This window comes from Amblyraja radiata, chromosome 5 (assembly GCF_010909765.2).
Source record: "Amblyraja radiata isolate CabotCenter1 chromosome 5, sAmbRad1.1.pri, whole genome shotgun sequence".
NCBI lineage: Eukaryota > Metazoa > Chordata > Chondrichthyes > Rajiformes > Rajidae > Amblyraja > Amblyraja radiata.
The window spans coordinates 30,858,620-30,880,017 of record NC_045960.1 but is presented as its reverse complement, the minus strand read 5'-3'; the positions used below and the strand labels follow the sequence as shown (position 1 = coordinate 30,880,017).

Here is a 21,398-nt window from a genome sequence, read left to right as displayed (position 1 = left end):
TTGAGCATGGAAGTACAGAGGGATCTTGGGGTGCAAGTCCACCGCTCCCTGAAAGTGACAACCAAAGTGAATCTTTTTCCCCAGAATGGAAAAATGAAAGACTAAAGAACATAGCTTGAAGACAAGCTAGGTAAGGTTTAAAGGAGATGTGCAGACCAAGTGTTTTACACAGCGGGTGGTGAGTGGCTGTAACGTGTGTTGGGGGTGGTGGGTGAAACAGATGTTGGTGGTATTTAGAAGACTTTTGGATAAGCATGTGGATATGCAGGGAATGGAGTAATATGGGTTACGTGCAGGTAGATAAGTGGGTCTTGACATCATATTTTGCTGACACTGTGGGTCGAAGGGCCTTTTCTTGTGCTCTCATCTACATAGAACTGAAATGCAAATTTTGGTAACCACTTTGCATTATAAGTTTGCTTATAATGTTGCTTTAATTCATTATTCCAATCCCATTTCTGTCTTTGACTTGCTGCAATGTTCCAACATAACATAAAATAAGCTTAAGGAACAACAGTACCTCATCTCTGTCTAACAACATGCAGGCCTGGGAATCAATAATGATTTTGATAATTTCAGATAACCAGCCTTTCCTGTTTGCATCAGCACTGGCCCGTTCTGATACAAGATCATCCAGGTGTAACATGAACTCTGTCTTTCTTTCTTCACCATTATCGCAGTTAGTTTTATTTCAGAATTCCAGCAACTGTTCTGTACATGATTGCATTCCAGAAGATTATTTTCTCCCTTAATTTTTTTCAGTTACCTGTTAGCAACTCAACTCCGAAAGCAGTGTCATCTGGATAACCTAGTTCTCCACTTAATCACAGGTGTACGTTTTGTGGTCTCCATTCTCAATTCTTTTGTACATTAATGCAAATTTTTTTTTTTTTTACTTTTCCAGTTCTGACAGAGGCTGTCGACAGGAAACACTATCTCTGTTTATCTCTCTCCATGGAATGCTGCCGGACTCACTGAATATTTCCAGTAGATTCAGATTTCTTAACATCTACACTTTTCTGATTTTAATTTGAAGTTAATACAAAATGGCGAATAAGCAATCGCACTGACTCCAGCAATTCAAGACTACAGGAATCAGCATTTTTATCTGACAAGTTCTCAGAATAGGTCCTTGTGTGTTGCCATGTGTTTGGTGACATTTTTTTGGAATATCACACATCAATCCAATAAGACTGGTTTAGAAAAAAAAAATTTGAATGAAGAGCAAGAGAAGAACTAAAAGAATTTGACTCAATTACATGAAAAGGAAAATAGATGGAGGAAAATAAAATCACACAAGAGCAAAACAGTGTTGGAGGATCTCAGCAGGTCAGGCAGCATCTATAGAAGGGAATGTACAATTTGGGCCAGGGTTCTTATTCAGACTTATAGAAGTAGGGGGGAGAGAGTTAAGTAAAGAGTATTGTCAGAAATATACTCGTGAGATTGGGGACGGTCAGTATTAGAGACAGGCATTAGAGTTAAGAAATAGAATCAAACTATTCAGTCATGGTTGATCTATTTTTTCCCCTCAACAATTCTCCTGCCTTTTCCCAGTAACCTTTGACACCCTTCCTAATCAACTTGTTAAGCTAGAAGACACTAATGCAGAAAAGATTCAGGAGAATGTTGCCAGGACTTAGCTATAGGGGGAGGTTGGGCATGCAAGGGTTTTATTTCTTAGAGCGCAGGATGCTGAGGGGTGATTTAATGGAGGTGCGTAAGATGATGGGAGGGATAGGGTGGTGAATGCAAATAGTCTTTTACCCAGAGTAGAGCAATCAAGAACCAGAGGACATAGGTTTAAGATCAGAGCAGAAGAGTTAACAGGAACCTGTGGGACAACTTATCACACCACCAGCTACCCACTCATCTCTACGACAGACGAAACACAAAAGCTCACCTGGTGACTTTGACCATGTCACCTCCTGACATGCCAACGTGGCTCTGGGCATGGGGAGCTGTTCTATAAAAAAAAGAGAACGCTGACTGGGCCTACAATATCCCGAGTTCACAAGAATGGGCAGAGGAATCAAACATGTTTTGCACCAGTTGTTAACGAAAAAAGATTCTACAAAGGCCCAAAATATACAGCAAGGAATTAAATATCACAAGAGAATTAGTACTAGGTCAAATAATGGGCATGTTACCAATGAATCATCGAGATCTGTCGCATCCCAAGATCTTAAGGCAGGCAAAAAAAGAATGTGGAAAGTAATTGTAACTTTCTAAATATTGTTAGATTCTGAAGTTCAGGAATACTGGAAAGCAGTCTGTTATTCAAAATATGGCAAAATATTCATAGAAAATCAGAATCTAATATTTGTTTGCCAAGCCTGCATGACTTAAAAAATTATTATAGGTCTTTAAGCAAGTATCAGCCCAAGTCGATAAAGAGGAATCATATATTTGGATTTTCAAAGCTGTATGATAATTGGCCACACATGTTGCTTTCAAGCCAAGAGCTTATCGTGTTGAAGGTAATATTAGCATGGACAGCGGTTTAACTGATTAGCAGATAGGAATGAGTAGTGTTAAGCCCCTGTCCCACGATGCGAGTTTACCCAAGAGCTCTCCCGAGTTAAAAAAAAATTCAAACTCATTGTATTTCATCACAAGTGTTTTTTACTCTTGGAAATTTTTCAGTTGAAAAAACTTCACGAGTTTCCACGTTTCCCAGGTACCTGCCGTTAGCATTATGAGCCGCTACGAGACATCCACGAGCACCGACGTACCCGCTACGTACTTACAACTCGGGAGAGCTCTTGGGTAAACTCGCATCGTGGGACAGGGCCTTTAAGGGAGCCATTTTCCACCAGCTGTAATCAGTGGAGTGCCACAGGGATCTGTGCCACTGCAGCTATTTACAACATACATATGGTAACGATTTAGAGGAAGGAAGTAATTGGACTGCAACCAGATTTGCAGATGATACGCAAGCAGATGGGAAGAGAGAAACTATAAAGTTGGAATGTGGAATGTGGAAATGTGAAATTATTCACTTTGGAAAGTAGAATAAGAGATTTAAAAAGGAAGGCGTACATGTTTGTAACACTCCAGACGTGTAGGTTTGTATGTTAATTGGCTTGGTAAATGTAAAAAATGTCCCTAGTGGGTGTAGGATAGTGTTAATGTGCGGGGATCGCTGGTCGACGTGGACTGTATCTCTATCTGTAAATAACTTGCATACAACAGTAGCATAAAGAGGTTATGGAATCCTTGTACATGCAACACAGAATGTTAACATGCAAATATCACAGGTGTTTTGACTTTTATCTCAAATGGGTTGGGATAAAATAAGGACATTTTATTACAACTGTACACGGCATTACTGAGATCATATCTAGAGTACTGTGAGCAGTTTATCTAGATAAAGTTTATCCAGAGGAGGTTTACACAAATAATTCTGGGAATGAGTGTGTTAACATATGATGAGTGTTTGACGGACTGGGTTTGTACTCACTAGGGTTTACAAGAATGAGGGAGGACCTCATTGAAATGTACAGAATAGGCTTGGATAGAGTGGATTTGGAGATGTTTCCACAAGTGGAAGAGCATCTAGGTCTCAGAATTAAAGGACATTCCTTTAGGAAGCTGAGGAATTTTTTTAGCCAGAGGGTTGCAAATCTGTGGAATTCTTTGCCACAGAATGCTAGGGTGGCCAAGTCAATGGATCTATTTAAGGCAGATAGATTTTTGATTAGTAAGAGTGTGAGGGGTGAGGGGTTATGGGGAGAAAGGTGAGGAGATATAGATCAGCCATGGGTGAATGGCAGAGTAGACGATGGGCTGAAGGGCCTAATTCTGCTCCTATCACTTATGACCATATGCATTCAAAGGAGTTTAAAAGAATGAGAGTTTAAAAAAAAGCGTCCAGCACTAGCAATCAGTCTCAGAATAAAGGGAGCAGAAGTAGCAACTATTTTACATTGGAATGGGGAAGAATTTCATCTCTTCAAAGTAGTTTATGGAATTGCCTCAGAAAGCTATGGAGGTAGAACCATATTCAGTCGATATTGTATTTTAAACGGCAAGGGAATCAGTTACGCCAACTACAATCTTATTAAATTATGTAGATGATCCAGGGGCTCAAAAAGGCAAACTGCAAGTCTGGTACTTCCCTTAGATGGGATTGGCCAAAACTGGGGAGTTACAACATCAAATTCAGTGGTCAGCTGTTTAAGACTGATCGATCTCACCTGGAGGGCAATAAATTCTAAACTAAAGAGGGCAGTGGAGGCTCAGTCGGTGAGAGTTAAGATTCCCGAGTATTAAGAGAATCCATGGATTTAAGAAAGCAGTGTACGGATGACTTGACCATGATCAAATTGAATGGAGAAATAGGCACGAGTTGACATATAGTCTAAGTCTACTTCTTCTACTTACAGATGAGCCAGGTCTAACATATTACCTTCCCTTTCTCCCCTAGTAGAAATTACACCAGTTTTGTTTTTTCAACAGCCAATGTACAGTATATCTGCTGTACTGTAGTCAAATAGTTCTTAAGTGGCACCAACCAAATGAAGGAACTTTCTTTCCTCTCAAAATTATCTTCAGCTTTAGCAACCTGCTTCCAAATGGAATAAAACATTTCAATATTTGTCCCCCTCGGTAAATATATACATTCCATTTCAGATATTATGTGTCGTTACTCTTATTCTTTTTAAACATCAAGACTAATGATTATAACATGTCCTAATTCACCTTTGTCAATTGAGTTGAGCTCAAAACATCGAAATTCCAGGATATTTAAATTTAACATCTTTCATTCCCAACCAATTAGACATTATTAACTTTGTGATTCCAATTTTTATAGGCTACATAGCAAGTGCATGCATTCATATTCCAGACCACCAGTGAAAATTCCAGAATGCCATAAAGCAGAATTTGACATTGTGTCATATCCTTATATTTAATCTTACATATCACGAACACAGAGGCCCAGAGCTCCCTCAGTTAGTTTGGCAGAGGAGCAATCCCATTTGTGGCTAATTCATTAATTGCAAAAAATAAGTTAGATATCCTATTCCTGCATCTAGAAACTGTGCTGCGCCAGGTATTTTAGAGTGTCTATCCTCCAAGTTATCATAATCCACTGCTCTCCATGTTATCAATGACTTGTATGCACGTGCTCTCTACAAAAATTTCATGTTGCAATTTCTTGATCAAACTTTATCTCAATATCTTAATGTTACCTAATTTTTAAACTTTCACTCATGACCTAGTCTTTTTTATTAAATCAGCAAGTGGTAGGGGTAACATAAACATTTGGCTGGTAGACAAAAAGCTGGAGAAACTCAGTGGGTGAGGCAGCATCTATGGAGCGAAGGAATGGATGACGTTTCGGGTCGAGACCCTTCTTCAGACTGAAGGTCTATCGTAGATTTTTCCAGCATCTGCAGTTCTTTCTTAAACTTAACATTTTAGCTGGTACGGTCAAATATTTAATGTTGTCTGTTATGGCTCTGGTAACAGTGATACTGAACAGGCTTGAACCACTGCTGCTTGTATGTTGATGTACAGCAGCATTGGTGGGTAGGGAGTGGCAATATTTTGATTTGGCCTCAATAGAAACAATATTTCCAAATCTGGAAGATTTGCAACTTGGATGAGAGTTTGCAGTCCTTACTCTAAGGTAAAAATTACTTAACCGAGTGGGATTGTTGAAGAACTGTTGTCTGCGTATCTTGTAGGCATCTGGGATACCCATTTTGCAACAGTTCCAATGGTTGCTAATTATGCAACCCATTTGATCTTGAAAAATGGTGCTGTGATTTGTGTAGCATTGTACCGATCCATAGGTGGAAGCAGTCCGTAACACCCCTTCTGTGCTGAATGGAAGGTGGAAAATATAAAAGCATCATGAAAAAGCCATTAATCAAAGAATCAAAGTGGGGGGAAGCATCATCAGTTATCATGGCCCAAGACTGAATACAGGTTCAAGTGCTCCAGCATGTGAGACTACACTGTTTCACGATTTGAGATATTGCAAACAGAACTGAGCACAGAAAGTCCCCAATTCTGATGAAGTGGCAACAACTATTAATTGATGGCAATCCCATTGACATCAGCCCATGAATAAGCTTGCTGAAAATGGCTGGTACTGGGATATTGCTTGGATGACTTGTTTCCAGCAATCTTTTCGCGAGCACTTAGTTGGACTTTAGCTTATAATGTATTCTTCAAATCTTCAATGACTTCAATTGTAGTCAGCCTTTTTAGATCCACCTTTTAAAATAGGGTTGTAAATAAACCAGACTGTTCACATTCTAAGTACATGATGATTTCTGCCGTGTGGGCACAACATTTTTTTTAGAATATTGTCCAAAGACAGTAACATGAAAGTGGTCTTCTATCAGTAGAAATTGATTCAAATGTCATTATGTAAATATTCTGTTTATCTAAATGCAATGAGCAAACAATTTAGTATGTCAATTAATTGTACAGTACAAATCTAATTCACATGGAAATCCAAGTTAACAATTACTTCCATTTTCCCTGTTAGAGCACAGGCATCAATAAGCGCATATATCACAGGCATACAAAAATACAAGAGACTTCTTTGAAATAATTAGTCTTGCGAATGGCACCATGAAACTTTGTGGAACATCAGTTGATCTGTTTTCATTGGAGGACCATGCCATTCTTACCATTCCATGCTTTTGATAGGCAGTGCATTTCCTTCCATGCAGGCCAATTCTGATCAGCTGCAATAGCCAATTTTTATTTCCTTTAAAAATAAATGGTGTGCCTAGGTTTTGTTTATCCCAGGCAAATAAAACTGAAACTCATCCATCGAAATACATTCCAACAAAGAAGCTTTGACACTTTGATCTTAATGAAGTGCTCATAAACCAAGCTGACCTTGCACCTGAAAGTTTCAAAACAATCAAAAACACATTTTCATCGAGTAGATATAGACGTTTTCCTGAAATTACAGATTTACATTTGAAAGTTACAAGTTTTCTATGAAAAACGTCTACTAACTCAACTACATTTTAGCAACACAAGCACTTGGTCTTTGCGGTACATAATTGTCTTATCCCACCTTAATTTCAAAAGGAAAGGCGATTTCCAAGATATGGCATAAAAGTAATTCCATCTATTGGCAATTGGAATGAAAACAGAACATCTAAGCAAGAATGCTGACAGATTTTGAAGTGACTATTTACATGACAGATGCACTCTGTCGTTCAACATAACCCTTTGAGACCAAGGAAGCCTTGCTGCACAATATAAACAACAACCATGAAAGTTAAGATTACATTTATTATGTGAATAGTGTAAATTGGTATGTTACAATTGTGTACATCCATCTACTTCAACTTTGTAGAGAACTGGAAATTTACAAAACAAAACATAATTGGTCTATAAAACAGAAAAAAAAATAAATGCTATTCAAAAGTGCTTTCCAATACTCAAAGGATTATGTTCAAGTAAATTTGGATTCTAATTTATGCGCTGTATAATTTGAAATTTTTGCTTGCAGATTACATGAAATTGCAATGATAAAAGATGACATTGTTTGAAGTTCAATGGAATATTCTTGTTTCAAACAGGTGGTAATCGCAGCGAGTGAGGATTGATACTCAACCTAGGAACAGGAGTTTGGCTGGAAATATGGATGCTGAGCCAATGATCAGATTCACTGCTAGAGTGCAGCATGCTTTCTAATGACAAGCCTCATTTTTTTTGAACATCCAATTTATTGAACTAAAATCTTGTTCTCATTATAAATAAAATCTGATGAAATACTGGCAATGTCATACTTTATTATGCAGAGCAGAGCCAAACTAACTGCTAAATTTTCTGGTAGAAACTGTGGACGGACATTAACTAAGACGATTTATTTTTATTTTTAAAAGCAACATTTGCTAAAAAGTTGCGTTAGGAACTTCAGAACAATGCTATGCATCATAAAGCATTTCTTTTCAAGTAAAACTGGGCGTAGAAAAAAATCTCGCTGGTAATAGTTGCAGCAATTCTTTTTGGAGTATGAAAGATTCATCTCAAAAGTTACACTGATCAGTTTGTAGCAAATTATAAATGATAAACGCCTGGAACTCACCAATAGTGAGATTCTCTTTATTGAAAAGGCATGAGGCTCCTGGTATAAGTTTAAATTAACTTCTGCAGCATTATGGGCTATATAGTTTATTCCCAATTTTTTTCTATTACGTTTCCTAAGTTACTACTTTAAAATCTTAATGCAATACTTGTTTTTATGTTTTGATATATTTCCAATGGTTGATATACAGTATGCATCACACCATGTAACTATTTTAATAAAACTAATTTACAGTGCCTTTTAGGATCCATTTGATGATGCTGTATATGAAGTTTTCTTTTTAGCTTTAGCTGATCAATTTTAAAAATTAAGATCAACAAGCAGCCATGCAAATATTTAAGTGATTTTCAATACCCTAAAATCCAGGAAAGGTTTGATGCACTAGCTTTTCTAATTAATAGGATGTGATTTGATTCCAAATTTAGGAACCCTCCATTTTCATAAGCTCACCAAATATGCATTCTTTTAAAAAATAAACATCAAATTCACATTTACCTGAATTTAAAATAATTTGACCATCCACAATCCTTACTTGGGAGGACCCGTTAAAGTCAAAATAGCTTTCACAAATAATATTTTGAATTCACCAATGAATGTAAATTGTAACATTTGTAAATTCTTCAATAAATTATGACTTATAGCAGGGTTCTTACTTAAAATTAAATACACATCTATTAATTGTATTTAAACACTATAACCAAATGAACAACATTGGTGGCATCTTTGGTTTTCATATACAGCATAACGTTTTTTTTTTTTAAAAGACCTTACAATAAAACACTAAGCTCAACCAGAAAAAATGGTTCAACTTTAAATGTAGTGCACATTTTACAATCCTGTTCCCTTACTGCAGAGACTATAAGGAGGGCTCTCCTAAGAAAAACAGCAGCATCATGTCATGTAAACAGTTCACAATAAAACAATATTAACATCCCAATATGAATACATTTGCCTTGTGTTCATATATTCTCACAGTCTCTCATTTGCTGTATGTCCATTCCTGGAATAGTTATATGGTAAACTTCGCCTCTGTAGCCATCCATTCAGAGCCACTAAGATGGTCCCGTAATAGGAATGGTTATTTGATCGTCTTTCTAGACTCAAAAATCAATGGATAGGCTTGTTCCACTGCTGTAGCAACAAACTGTATGCAGGGTGCTAGGAATCAGGGAAAATAAAAGTTAAAGATAAATTAGACTTCACAGTTATCAGAATGTAATGTTATCAAAGATTAAGATGTTTTCTTTTAAATATATTGGTTTAATGCTGCTGATTATGACATTTCCATGAATATATCATATGTTTAGAATATCACCAGGCAGATAATCTCACGGATATAGTCTAAGTATCTTGTTTATTGGGGAATTCCAATACTGCTCAATATACCAAACAAGTACATAGCAATATGTAGTCTAAACCAGATAACGATGGTTCTGTTATATGCCTTTAAATCCTTAAAAAAAAACTGGACCCAAAACCAAAAAGGGTGGTGAATCTGTGGAATTCATTGTCACAGATGGCTGTGGAGGCCAAGTCAATGCATATTTTTTAAGGCGGATATTGACAGATTCTTGATTAGTACAGGTGTCAGGGATTATGGGGCGAAGGCAGGAGAATGGGGTTGAGAGAGAAAGATAAATTAGCCATGATTAACTGGCAGAGTAGACGTGATGGGCCAAATGGCCTTATGCTGCTCCGAGAATTTATGAACATTGGGTAAATGAGTGGGTGTTCCAATTAAACTGTTTTACCACACCATACCAACAGAAAGCCCAAAAATTAAATTAACCTAATTTTTCAGTCATACTATAACAAAACAATTCCTATTTCTATTAAAGAATGGTGAAAACAATTGTAAGTAATAATTTATTTTGCCACACCTTTGTTTCAACATTTTGAGTGACCACTGTTATTTATTTTAATGCTTTATACTCAGTGAAATTAGGCAACTATCAATTTCGACCTCAAGATTTCTCTGTGTCGGTTACGTTATTTTAGTGATTAGTTTAAAGATAGAGCGCAGAAACAGATCCTTCGGCCCACTGAGTCTGCATCGACCAGCGATCCATGCACGCTAACACTGCCCAACACACATGAGGGACAATCTTACATCTATATCAAGCCAATAAACCCACAAAGGTACACCAAAAAAGCTGGAGAAACTCAGCGGGTGCAGCAGCATCTTTATGGAGCGAAGGAAATAGGCAACGTTTCGGGCCGAAACCCTTCTGCAGACTGATTGGGGGGGGGGGGGGGCTGGGACAAGAAAGGAAAAAGGAGGAGGAGTCCGTTTTTATGGAGCGAAGGAAATAGGCAACTGCAGTTCCTTCTTAAACAATAAACCTACAAACCTATACGTCTTTGAAGTGTAGGAGGAAACTGAAAGTTTGGGAGAAAACCCATGCAGGTCACAGGGAGAACGCACAAGCTCCATGCTGACAAGCACCCGCAGTCAGGATCAAGCCTAGGTCTCCGGATCAGTAAGGCAGCTCCTCTACCGCTACCCCACCCACACTGCAGCCTTACCGTAATGGCAGCAGGGAATGTAGCCGGAGGTAGACAGGACGATAGGGGATGGTCAGGCAACCCAAACCACCCCCTCCCCATGTCGTTTCCTCTGCATCGCCAAAGATGAAACACCTGCTCCTTTAGACCCTCCCTCGACTCTGTCCAAGGATCTCGATAGTCCTTTCAACTGCATCTACACAATGTCCCAGATCCCAGTCGCTAAACATTAACTCCCCTCCCATACTGACCTTTCTGTCCTGGGCCTCCTCCACTGTTACGAGTGTGGCCCAATGCAAACTGGAGGAACAGATTGTATCACAGCAGTATAAATATTAATTTCTCTAGCTTCAAGTAACCTTTGCTTTCCCCCTATCTCCATTACAAGAATGATCCCAGGAATGAGTGGGTTAATATATGATGAGCATTTGACGGCACTAGGCCTGCATTCGCTGAAGAACGAGGTGAGACCTCATTGAAACTTACCGGATATTGAAAGGCTTGGATAGTGTGAATGTGGAGAGGATGTTTCCACTAGTGGGAGAGTCTCGGACTAGAGGTCATAGCCTCAGAATTAAAGGAATTTCCTTTAGGAAGGTGTTGAGGAGGAATTTCTTTAGTCAGAGGGTGGTGAATCAGTGGAATTCTTTGCCACAGAAGGCTGTGGAGGCAAAGGCAATGGATATTTTTAAGGCAGAGGTAGATTCTTAATTAGTACTGGTATCAGGGGTTATGGGGAGAAGGTAGGAGAATAGGATAGATCAGCCAAGATTGAATGGCGGAGTAGACTTGATGGGCTGAATGGCCTAATTCTGCTCCTATCACATGGAGAAAAATTGAGGCTCTGGTCAGGTGAAAGGAGGCGGCATGGACCACATATAGGCAGCTGGGTTCCAGTGCCTGATTAATTTTACTGATTGTATGCCTCCTTGTCACCTTCCCAATAGCTAACAATGAACCATTCTACATTTCCTTTTCATCGTCGCTTTGATCTGTCGTTTTCACACCTTACCCTTCCATAGCTCTAGACTCGCCCTCCCCTGACTGAAAAAGGATCTCAACCCAAAATGTCACACATTCCTTCTCTCCAGAGATGCTGCCAGTCAGGCTGAGTTATTCCAGCATTTTGTGCCTGACTTCAATGTCAGTTTGAAGAAGGACCCAGGCCCTAAACATTTTCTGTCCATTTCCTCCACCCAATTCTTCCAACACTTAACAAGGGACGAGGACAGCCCGGTGGACGCCGAGAACAAAGACCCAATGGACGTGCAGCGGAAGCTGGAAGCCCTGAAGACCAGAGAATCGAGGAGGGAACCGCTGGCAGCGACGACTGAGCTAATCTCTCGTCCTCCAGGAACTCACCTGTAGCTACATTAATGACTTTATGAATCCAATTGCAAGTTTTGAAAAGGCAGTTTGCACAATAAAATAATGATTTCCTGAGGGAGAGGAAGATGTAAAAGTTGGTAACAACTGTTGCTGACATAACTGTGGGATGTGCAGACATACCTGTTATTGTTATACTCCCCGTTGAAAAGATTTGAAGTGTAGCTTTTAATGCTTTAATTCTGTAAGATGCTGCCGGATGAAGTTCTGGCTCATAGCTATAAGAAAGGCAAGAACTTGCATATAACTAATTAAAATTACAATGGATTAAAATGAAATCGGAACACTCAAGTCCAGGAATCATTTTTTTTTAAAAGCTTCAAAGTTTAAATATAAACAAAATCTGGAAATGCAAAATATGTCTGCCATCATTTGAATAGAAAATTGTCAATTTTGGGCGTAAAAATATTCCATCTAATTGATCAACTGAGTTGGACAGGTGGGGCCGCAGCTGGGGAGCCTGGGAATGCGGCCAGAGGCCTTTATCGAGGCGCCGATGCTTCCCGAATTGCCACCTCGCGGGTCGGAGTCCAGCTCGGCAGAGCAGCCGACGGAGTCCGCAGCCCGGTTCGGCACCACGGGGGAGTAAAATGGGGCGTCGACAGCAGCGAGGCCTCACGACGATGGGACCTCAGTGGTGGCAAAGCCTCGCGGCAGCAGCGATGCCTCGTGGGTCGACCCGTGGAAGACCACCGTGTGGGAGGGAGGGGAAGAACAATGCAGGACCCGGCGTAGGGGGAAGAAACATGGAGCCGGCATGCTTTGTAACTGTGTCAGCGCCTTAGGTGGCCACTATTTGTATACATTGTGTTTGCAAGCAAATAATTTGACTGTGCCTAGTCACATGTGACAATAAAGTATTCCTATTCATATTTACTTCCTATAATTTTTTTTCTTGTTGGTTATTTTTTTTTAATAACTTTTATATTCATACCTTGCAATTGGACGATTCTTTTTGGTGAATTCTGGTAGCCTTATTTCAAATGGCATTGTACATACAGCCAGAACGTTGACTACTTTATATCCAGCAAACTTTACCTTTGGAATGAAGACAAGTTTTATATTTTCATATGTTTCTCTTACATTCATGCTTGGCAATAAATTATCCAGCTACAAATGCAGTTAGTATATTTGTCATTTAGACACTGGTTTTCCACCTTTGTTCTATGCGTTAATACACAATGTGTTCTGATGAGACAGAAATCTTTTCTAATTGGAATAGGCCTGCATAACAATCATAAGGAGTGGGTCAGAGTGCACATAACAAAATTAACTTTAGTTATCTTACAAATAACAGTGATTCACCAATGATAAGAAGATTTCTTTAATATAACAAATGACTCAGAATAAATTAGCAAAAGACAGTCAAGGTTTTGCCGCAAATGTCGCAGAGAGTAGACTATTGCCCCAGTGCCAGAGACCCAGGTTCGATCCTGACCTCGGGTGCTGTTTGTGGAGTTACAATGTCTCAGTGACTGCATAGGTTTCCTCCGGGTGCTCTGGTTTCTTTTGGAGGCGAAAGAGGGATAACATCGAACTAATGTGAGTGGGTGATCTATGGTCAGTGGCCTGAAGGGCCAGTTTCTATGCTGCACCTTTCAAATCAGGGTTGGACAAAATTATTCTTAAAGTGCAGAAATAGATGATTTGAAGGTAATTTGCTCAAATTATCCATTATCAAATCAATTTTGATGAAATCAAAATGTGTAGAAAAATGAGAAAGCTCATTTTGAAGAATATTCCCACCATCCTTGGTCCTCCACTCTTCCAATATTCCAGTGGTCCCCACCTTCAAGGTTTAAGGTCTCCATATTTATTTTAATTTCTTTAATTCTACTTCCTTCCGTGCACCCTCCAATTATCAGACATATTTTGCTAGAATCACTTTTAAATTCACGCGGCTACATCCGTATAACATTCCTCCCTTTACCAAAACTTCCATGAGACTTGAACTTAAATAATTAGTATGAAACAAAATTTTAAAATGCTGTTATTAGTATCTGCATTATTCTGAAGAGAGCTTTTTGGCAAGCAATTCCTCAGAACAGCGAGCTGAGAACCACGAAAAACTTTACCCAAGCTGACCAGACATGATCCAAAGGCACACACTAGCTGGGCAACATCCACCTGAGCTCACAGGTAGTTATACTATGACAAGAATATGAGTAGTGACAAAACAACATCGATTAGTGATTGAATATTTGACACAAGAACTAATCTAGGAAAAGTGAATAAAAGAAAGGCAGACTGAATGCAGTCAAGGTTTCTCTTCCCCGCCTCATTTGGAGGATTGCATTTAAAACATCCCCTCAACTCGTTATATCCTTTGAGGTCATTATGATTGGTCTTTCCACCTTACTGTATAATTGGTCAAGACATAATAAATTTCTAGGTTATAGCAGGGTACACCCCCTCCCCCCCCCTCCCCCCTCATCAGCAAGCAAGAGGTGAGCTAACTCAGCCCTAGTGGACAGCATTGAAGAGCCCCGACAGAAGACGACAAAGTCTGCATGGACCACAGCCAGCAAAGCCCTACTTTGAGCACACTGTCCTGCGGGACACCAGTATTGAGAGTCAAGGTGGAGGAAATGTTAGGATAAATTCAAACCTTTCAATGTGTGCCGGACAGGCAATCTAGAAGCCAATTGCTGATGGGGGTTCCAATCGAAAGTTCAAGTTCAGGGAGGAGCTCATTCACTATCTGTGCAGCTGCAGCTGCAGTCAATAAATTGCACCCAAGCATATATTGTCTTACTCTCAGTGATCCAGAACTGAATGAAGTACAAGTGAGATGGCATTCTCCATGGATCTATCTTTCCTGCACACAAATTACAAGGGATCTAGATTGTTCCGAAGACTGGCACACATGTGTGCCATTACCAATCTTTCAAAGCACTTCATTATGGTTGACGTTAGTCAGTTGTAGTAACTGTGACAAGTCATCATATTTTTCTTGGGGAATGGAATGACAAAGGTTTCCTTGAAACAGAAGAAGAAATCAATAGAATTTTGCATGGAAGAGAGACACAAAATGCTGGAGTAACTCAGCAGGACAGGCACCATCTCTGGATAGAAGGGGTGGGTGACGTTTTGGGTCTCAACCCAAAACTTCACCCTTTCCTTCTATCCGGAGATGCTGCCTGACCTGCTGAGTTACTCCAGCATTTTGTGTCTATCTTTGGTTTAAATCAGCATCTGCAGTTCCTTTCTACATATGTAGAATTTTGCATGTTCTAGTTTCTACCCACATCCCAAAGACATGCAAGTTAGTAGGGAAATTGGCCACTGTAAGTTGCCCTTCTGTGTAGGTGAGCAGTAGAATCTTGGAACAGTTGATGAGTGGGGGTAGGGTGGGGAAGAAATTAAAAAATGGCATTAATGTAGGATTACCTTATCGTTGGTTGATAATTAGTGTAGTCGAGGTGGTTAATACTCAGTAGGCTAAGAACCTGATTCTCTCTCTCTCTCTCTCTCTGTGACTCCAGTATCTTGCTGTCAAAAAATGTATTTCCTTTTATGCATCCAACAAATATTTGGCATGTACATACTTTTCTTAAAAAATATGTACATGTCTGTATCTTCCAAGTTCTTTATGTACTGTAGAGCAGTGATTTATTTATATAATTTTGCTGAATGAGGACTTTGCTGGTAAGGCCAGCATTTATTACCTATTCCTAATAAGGGATATAATCATAAAATGAAAACCAACCAAACCTCAAGGTCTTATTTTTGTACTTCAAGGTGAAAATAAATGATAGCCAATGCTGTAATTTAACATAGAAAAACATTCGGCCGTACAAGCCAGCAAATGGCTGATCACCTAAAATCTGTAACACGTTCCTGCTTTTTCCCCATATCCCTTAATTCCTTTAGCCCCAAGAGCTGAATCTAACTTGAAAACACCCAGTGAATTGGCCTCCACAGCCTTCTGTGGCAGAGAATTCCACAGATTCACAACTCTCAGGGTGAAGATGTTTTCCCTCGTCCCAGTCCTAAATGGTTTACCCCTTATTCTTAAACTGACTCTTGGTTCTGGACTCCCCCAACATCAGGAAAATGTTTCTTGCATGTAGCCTGTCCAATCCCTTAATAATTTTATATGTTTCGAAAGAATCCCCTCTCATTCTTTTGAATTCCAGCGAATACAAGCACAGTCGAACCATTCTTTCATCATAATATTGATAATATTGGCCAATTTAGTATGTGACAAAATGGAGGATCTCTGCCTTTGCAGAACTTGCTTGCCATCTTTCTGCAAAAAGCTGCCAAGCCACGAGTCTCATGGCTCCAGAATGTCTGGATCCTGGGAGGAAGTTAAGCACAGGGTGATGTCCAGATGTCCCCTCAATTGTTAATATGTATGAGGGTTTTGCAGAAAGAGCTGAGCCTGGCTGCAAATGCATGATCAGGATTGGTTATAGAATGGGGTGTTGTAAAAGTATTGTTAACTATGTTGCATGGTCTGTGCACTGTTGAATATGATTGGTCAAGGAGCAGAGCCTTGCCCAAATTGTTTATGCTACCTGGAGAAATGCTTCTTTACTTTGGTGAACTGTCTTCCAACTAGAACCTTCTGTAGAAACAATGTAATGGGGTATTTTGTGATTGGGTTAGGGAGCTGTCATTAAATGTATTATATGATCTTTATTTGTGCCCCCCCATGTATTTCGCACCACGGGTCCGATACTGTATAAAAGAGGGGACACCACATGAGTCAATGTCGATCTTCTGGGGTAGCACTTGGAACTGTGCTGACTTGCTGGAGGTGTCTATTCGCACGAGGCTGAAGGGCTTGGACGAGTAGAGACAAGAATCGGACCCGCGGTGTTGGTTGGGTATTGTATAACAAGTTTGTTTGTGATCGAGAATAAAGAAGTTTAGTTGATCTAGTGCTTGACTAACAGGGTGAGATTAGGAGCAGAATTACACTGCCATCCCAGGAATTAACCTGGTGAACCTACGTTGCACTCCCTCAATAGCAATAATGTCCTTCCTCAAATTCGGAGACCAAAAGTGCACACAATACTTCAGGTGCAGTCTCACCAGGGCCCTGTACAACTGCAGGACCTCCTTGCTCTCAAACTCAAATCCTCTCACAATGAAGGCCAACATGCCATTAGCTTTCTTCACTGCCTGCTGTACCTGCATGCATACTTTCAGTGACTGATGTACAAGCACGCCCAGGTTGTGTTGCACCTCCCTTTTTCCTAATCTGACACCATTCAGATAATAATTTGCCTTCCTGTTCTTGCCACCAAAGTGGATAACCTCACATTTATCCACATTATACTGCATCTGCCATGTATCTGGAGGATACATGCCAGGAGGAGGAGGAGCCATCTTGGTGAACGGCTGCTAGCCAGCAGCCGTCCGTTTTAAATTCGTTTTTTTAAATAGTATTTTAGTGAGTCCTGTTTTTTGTTTGTGGGGGATATGGTCTTTTAATGTGGGGGGGGTAGGTGTAACTTTATTTCTAGGTCCCTACCTGGTCGGTGTGGCAGCCTTTTCTCCGGGCTGCCCGTCGACCCGTCCTCGTGGCCTACCTGCGGGCTTGGAGCGCCGTTTACTGGCGGGGACCGCCCAGCACCTCGGCCTCGGCGGCGGCACAGCGTTGGAGCGCTGGAGCGGAGCGGGCGATGCCTTGCCTGGGTCGCCGCGCTGGAGCTCTGGCGAGCTGGACCGCTGAGAGCAACATCTCCGGGCTGCGGGTCTGCGGAGCGGAGAGGCGGCAGTGCGGAGAGGTGGCGCCGACTTTATCATCGGGAGCCTGGGAGCTCCAAACCGGCGCGGCCTTGTCGGCTTCGGCAGCCGCGGGCTCCAACCAGGAAGCGGCCGTTCCAGGTGGCCCAGCCGCCGAAAGGACTCTCCCGACGCCGGGGCAAGACCACCCGGTGAGAACGGCCAGGGACATCGGGCCTCTGTAGAGGCAATTGCGGTGGCCTCAATAGGCCTGACTTTGGGGTGAACATGGGGTGGGGACTGGACATTGTGCCTTCCTCCACAGTGCTATCCACTGTGGGGGGATGATTTTTTTTTGTCTAATTGTAGTCCTGTAGGTCTGTGTCCAAGATGGCTGCCGTGAAGGGAGAGTGGACGCTGGCGCGCTTTGGCTGCTGCTGCTCTCTCTTCACACTGTCTTTTTGATTTTCTGTTTTTGGATTGAATTCTGTTTTTAATTTGTGTCTCTGTGATGTCTTTTTTACCTGTTCTATTCCGATTATATGTTTTTATTCCGATTACTATGTAAGGTGTCCTTGAGATGTCTGAAAGGCGCCCATTAAATAAAATGTATTATTATTATTATTATCTCCCCACTCACCCAACCTATCCAAGTCACCCTGCAGCCTCATCGCATCCTCATCAGAGCTCACACTTTCCATCCTAATGCAGAATTCCACCATATTATGGTCACTGTTGCCCAAGGGGCTTTGCACAACAAGATCGCCATCTAATCCTTCCTCATTACACAATACCCAGTCTAGGATGGCCTGTCCTCTAGTCGGCTCTTCTACATATTGGTTTAAAAAACCACCCCATATACATTCAAGGAAATCCTCCTCCCCAGCACTGCTACCAATTTCGTTGGCCCAATCTATATGTAGATTAAAGTCACCCATGACAGCTGATAAACATAGACAAAACATTACAATTAGACACAAAAAGCTGAAGTAACTCAGCGGGTCAGACCGCATCTCTTGAGAAAAGGAACAGGTGACGTTTCATAAAATGATAAGTGATAGGAGCAGTATTAGGCCATTCGACCCACAATTCAATCATAGATAGATAAATACTTTATTAATCCCCTTTTCAGGGAAATTCAGATGTCATTGTAGCACACCGATAAAAATACAACATAACATTAAAGAAGAAATTTAACATCTATCTATATTATTAAAAGTCTGATCTTGACCGCTTTTGGCTCGCTGTGGCGTGATTTCCGAGAAAACGCCGCCACCTACGGCTGTCATTTTTGGCCACCTCGCTCAGAGCCCCGCTCAGCCTTCCGGGACGGGAGGATCTTTCCCATCGATGGAAAATCAGAGAGATATTAAATTTTTTTTTTAAATTGCCATTCTCTCTGCTGCCCCTGCTGGTGGGATGGGGGAGGGACTATAAAACCTGGAAGTGGCGTGCCTCACTCAGTCTCTGCAAGATGGAGGAACTAAGAGGGGCATGTCTCTGAGCTCTGAATAACACTGAACACATGTCTACTCAGCTGTGAGTGCCCTTAATGTGGTTTGAAAATGAAAATATGGTTGGTTTTAAGTAAAAATGCAATGCTAATGAAGTAAAAATGCACTGCTAATGAAGTAAAAATGCACTGCTAATGAAGTAAAAATGCACTGCTAATGGTTGTTTGGGTTGAAGTAAAAATGCACTGCTAATGAAGTACAAATGCACTGCTAATGAAGTACAAATGCACTGCTAATGAAGTGCAAATGCACTGCTAATGAAGTAAAAATGCACTGCTAATAGTTGTTTGGGTTGAAGTAAAAATGCACTGCTAATGGTTGTTGGTGTTTAAAAAATGTTGAGAATCTCTCTCCTGTTAATCACACCATGAAGGCCACACCTTTTCCGGTGGAAGGGGGGAGTGATTATAAAACCCGGAAGTGTGGGTGTGGCTCAGTCTCTATGATGGGGAGGGAGAGGTCACAACTCTGTCTGAGCTGTGAATCAACTGAACACACTGAATGTCTACTGAACTGTGTGTGGTGTTTTGTGTGGTTTTATGGTGGGTTCACCTTGCTTGAAATGGTATGAAACTGCATTTGAATATAATGGCCTTGCACCCTGCATGAATGGTATGAAACTGCACTTGAATTTGGTGGCCTTGCACCCTGCTTGAAGTGGTATAAAACTGCACTTGAATTTGGTAGTCTTGCACCCTGCTTGAAGTGGTAGGAAACTGAACCTGAATTTGGTGGCCTTGCACTCTGCTTGAAATGGAATTTCAAGGAATAACCGTGAGTCAACTGCCAGCCCACCAGCCGTGAGTGAGCTGCCAGCATATCAGGCTTGAGGGACTGAGCTGCCACCCCAAGAATCCACTGCTAATGAAGTAAAAATGCACTGCTAATGAAGTAAAAATGCACTGCTAATGAAGTAAAAATGCACTGCTAATGGTTGTTTGGGTTGAAATAAAAATGCACTGCAAATGGTTGTTTGGGTTGAAGTAAAAATGCACTGCAAATGGTTGTTTGGGTTGAAGTAAAAATGCACTGCTAATGGTTGTTTGGGTTGAAGTAAAAATGCACTGCTAATGGTTGTGTTTTAAAAATGTTGAAAATCTCTCTCCTGTCAATCACACCATGAAGGACACACCTTTTCCGGTGGAAGGGGGAGGGATTATGAAACCCAGAAGTGTGGGTGTGGCTCAGTCTCTGCATGATGGGGGAGGGAGAGGTATGAACTCTGTCTGAGCTGTGAATCAACTGAACACACTGAATGTCTACTGAAGTGTGTGTGGTGTTTTGTGTGGTTTTATGGTGGTTTCACCTTGCTTGAAATGGTATGAAACTCTATTTGAATATAGTGGCCTTGCACCCTGCATGAAATGGTATGAAACTGCATTTGAATTTGGTGGCCTTGCACCTTCCTTGAATGGTATGAAAGTGCACTTGAATTTGGTGGCTGCTTGAAGTGGTATGAAACTGCACTTGAATTTGGTAAGCTTGCACCCTGCTTGAAGTGGTTGGAAACTCCACTTGAATTAGGTAGCCTTGCACCCTTCTTGAAGTGGTAGGAAACTGAACCTGAATTTGGTGGCCTTGCACCCTGCTTGAAGTGGTAGGAAACTGAACCTGAATTTGGTGGCATTGCACCCTGCTTGAAGTGGTATGAAACTGTACTTGAATTTTGTGGCCTTGCATCCTGCTCAAAGAGGTAAGAAACTACACTTGAATTTGGTGGCCTTGCACTCTGCTTGAAATGGAATTTCAAGGAATAGCCGTGAGTCAAATGCCAGCCCACCAGCCGTGAGTGAGCTGCCAGCACATCAGGCTTGAGTGACTGAGCTGCCACCCCAAGAATCCATTTGGCCCACAATGTCCATACTAGCCCTCTGGAGACCAGTAGTCCCTGCAGCCAACAACACCCATACCAGCTCTCCAGGAAGCCCCCCCACCCCCCACCCCCAGCCACCAATATTGGAATTGTGGGAGAGGTGGAATATTGCGTTGGGGGACCAGCCCTCCCATGTGAACATGGGACCCAACGGGTCCCACTTAGTCTAGTTAAAACATAAAAACATCCCTCCACAATGGTTCCCACTGTGGGGGAAGGCATAAAGTCCAGTCCTCTTCCACCCATGATCGGGCCTGTTGAGGCCTCCGCAGCCCGATGTTTTAGGCCCTCACCAGACGATGGTGCTCCGGCTTCGGGTGAACACTCTCAGCGGCTTGGGATACCTGGAACGGCCATTTCCTTACGGAGACCG

The 21,398-nt window shown here is 41.2% G+C and overlaps 1 protein-coding gene across 1 annotated transcript in view; it reads right to left on the bottom strand.

Moving 5' to 3' along the window:
- Positions 1–6,377: 6,377 nt before the first annotated feature.
- Positions 6,378–21,398, bottom strand: part of tbpl1 (TATA-box binding protein like 1) — a 45,738-nt gene continuing 30,717 nt past the window's right edge. Inside the window, exons 6-8 of the mRNA XM_033020926.1 lie at positions 12,894–12,997; positions 12,083–12,177; positions 6,378–9,226 (exon numbers count right to left, since the gene is read on the bottom strand). Of these exons, the coding sequence (XP_032876817.1) occupies positions 9,147–9,226; positions 12,083–12,177; positions 12,894–12,997 (279 nt within the window). The 3' untranslated portion in view covers positions 6,378–9,146. The remainder of the gene's footprint in view (positions 9,227–12,082; positions 12,178–12,893; positions 12,998–21,398) is intronic.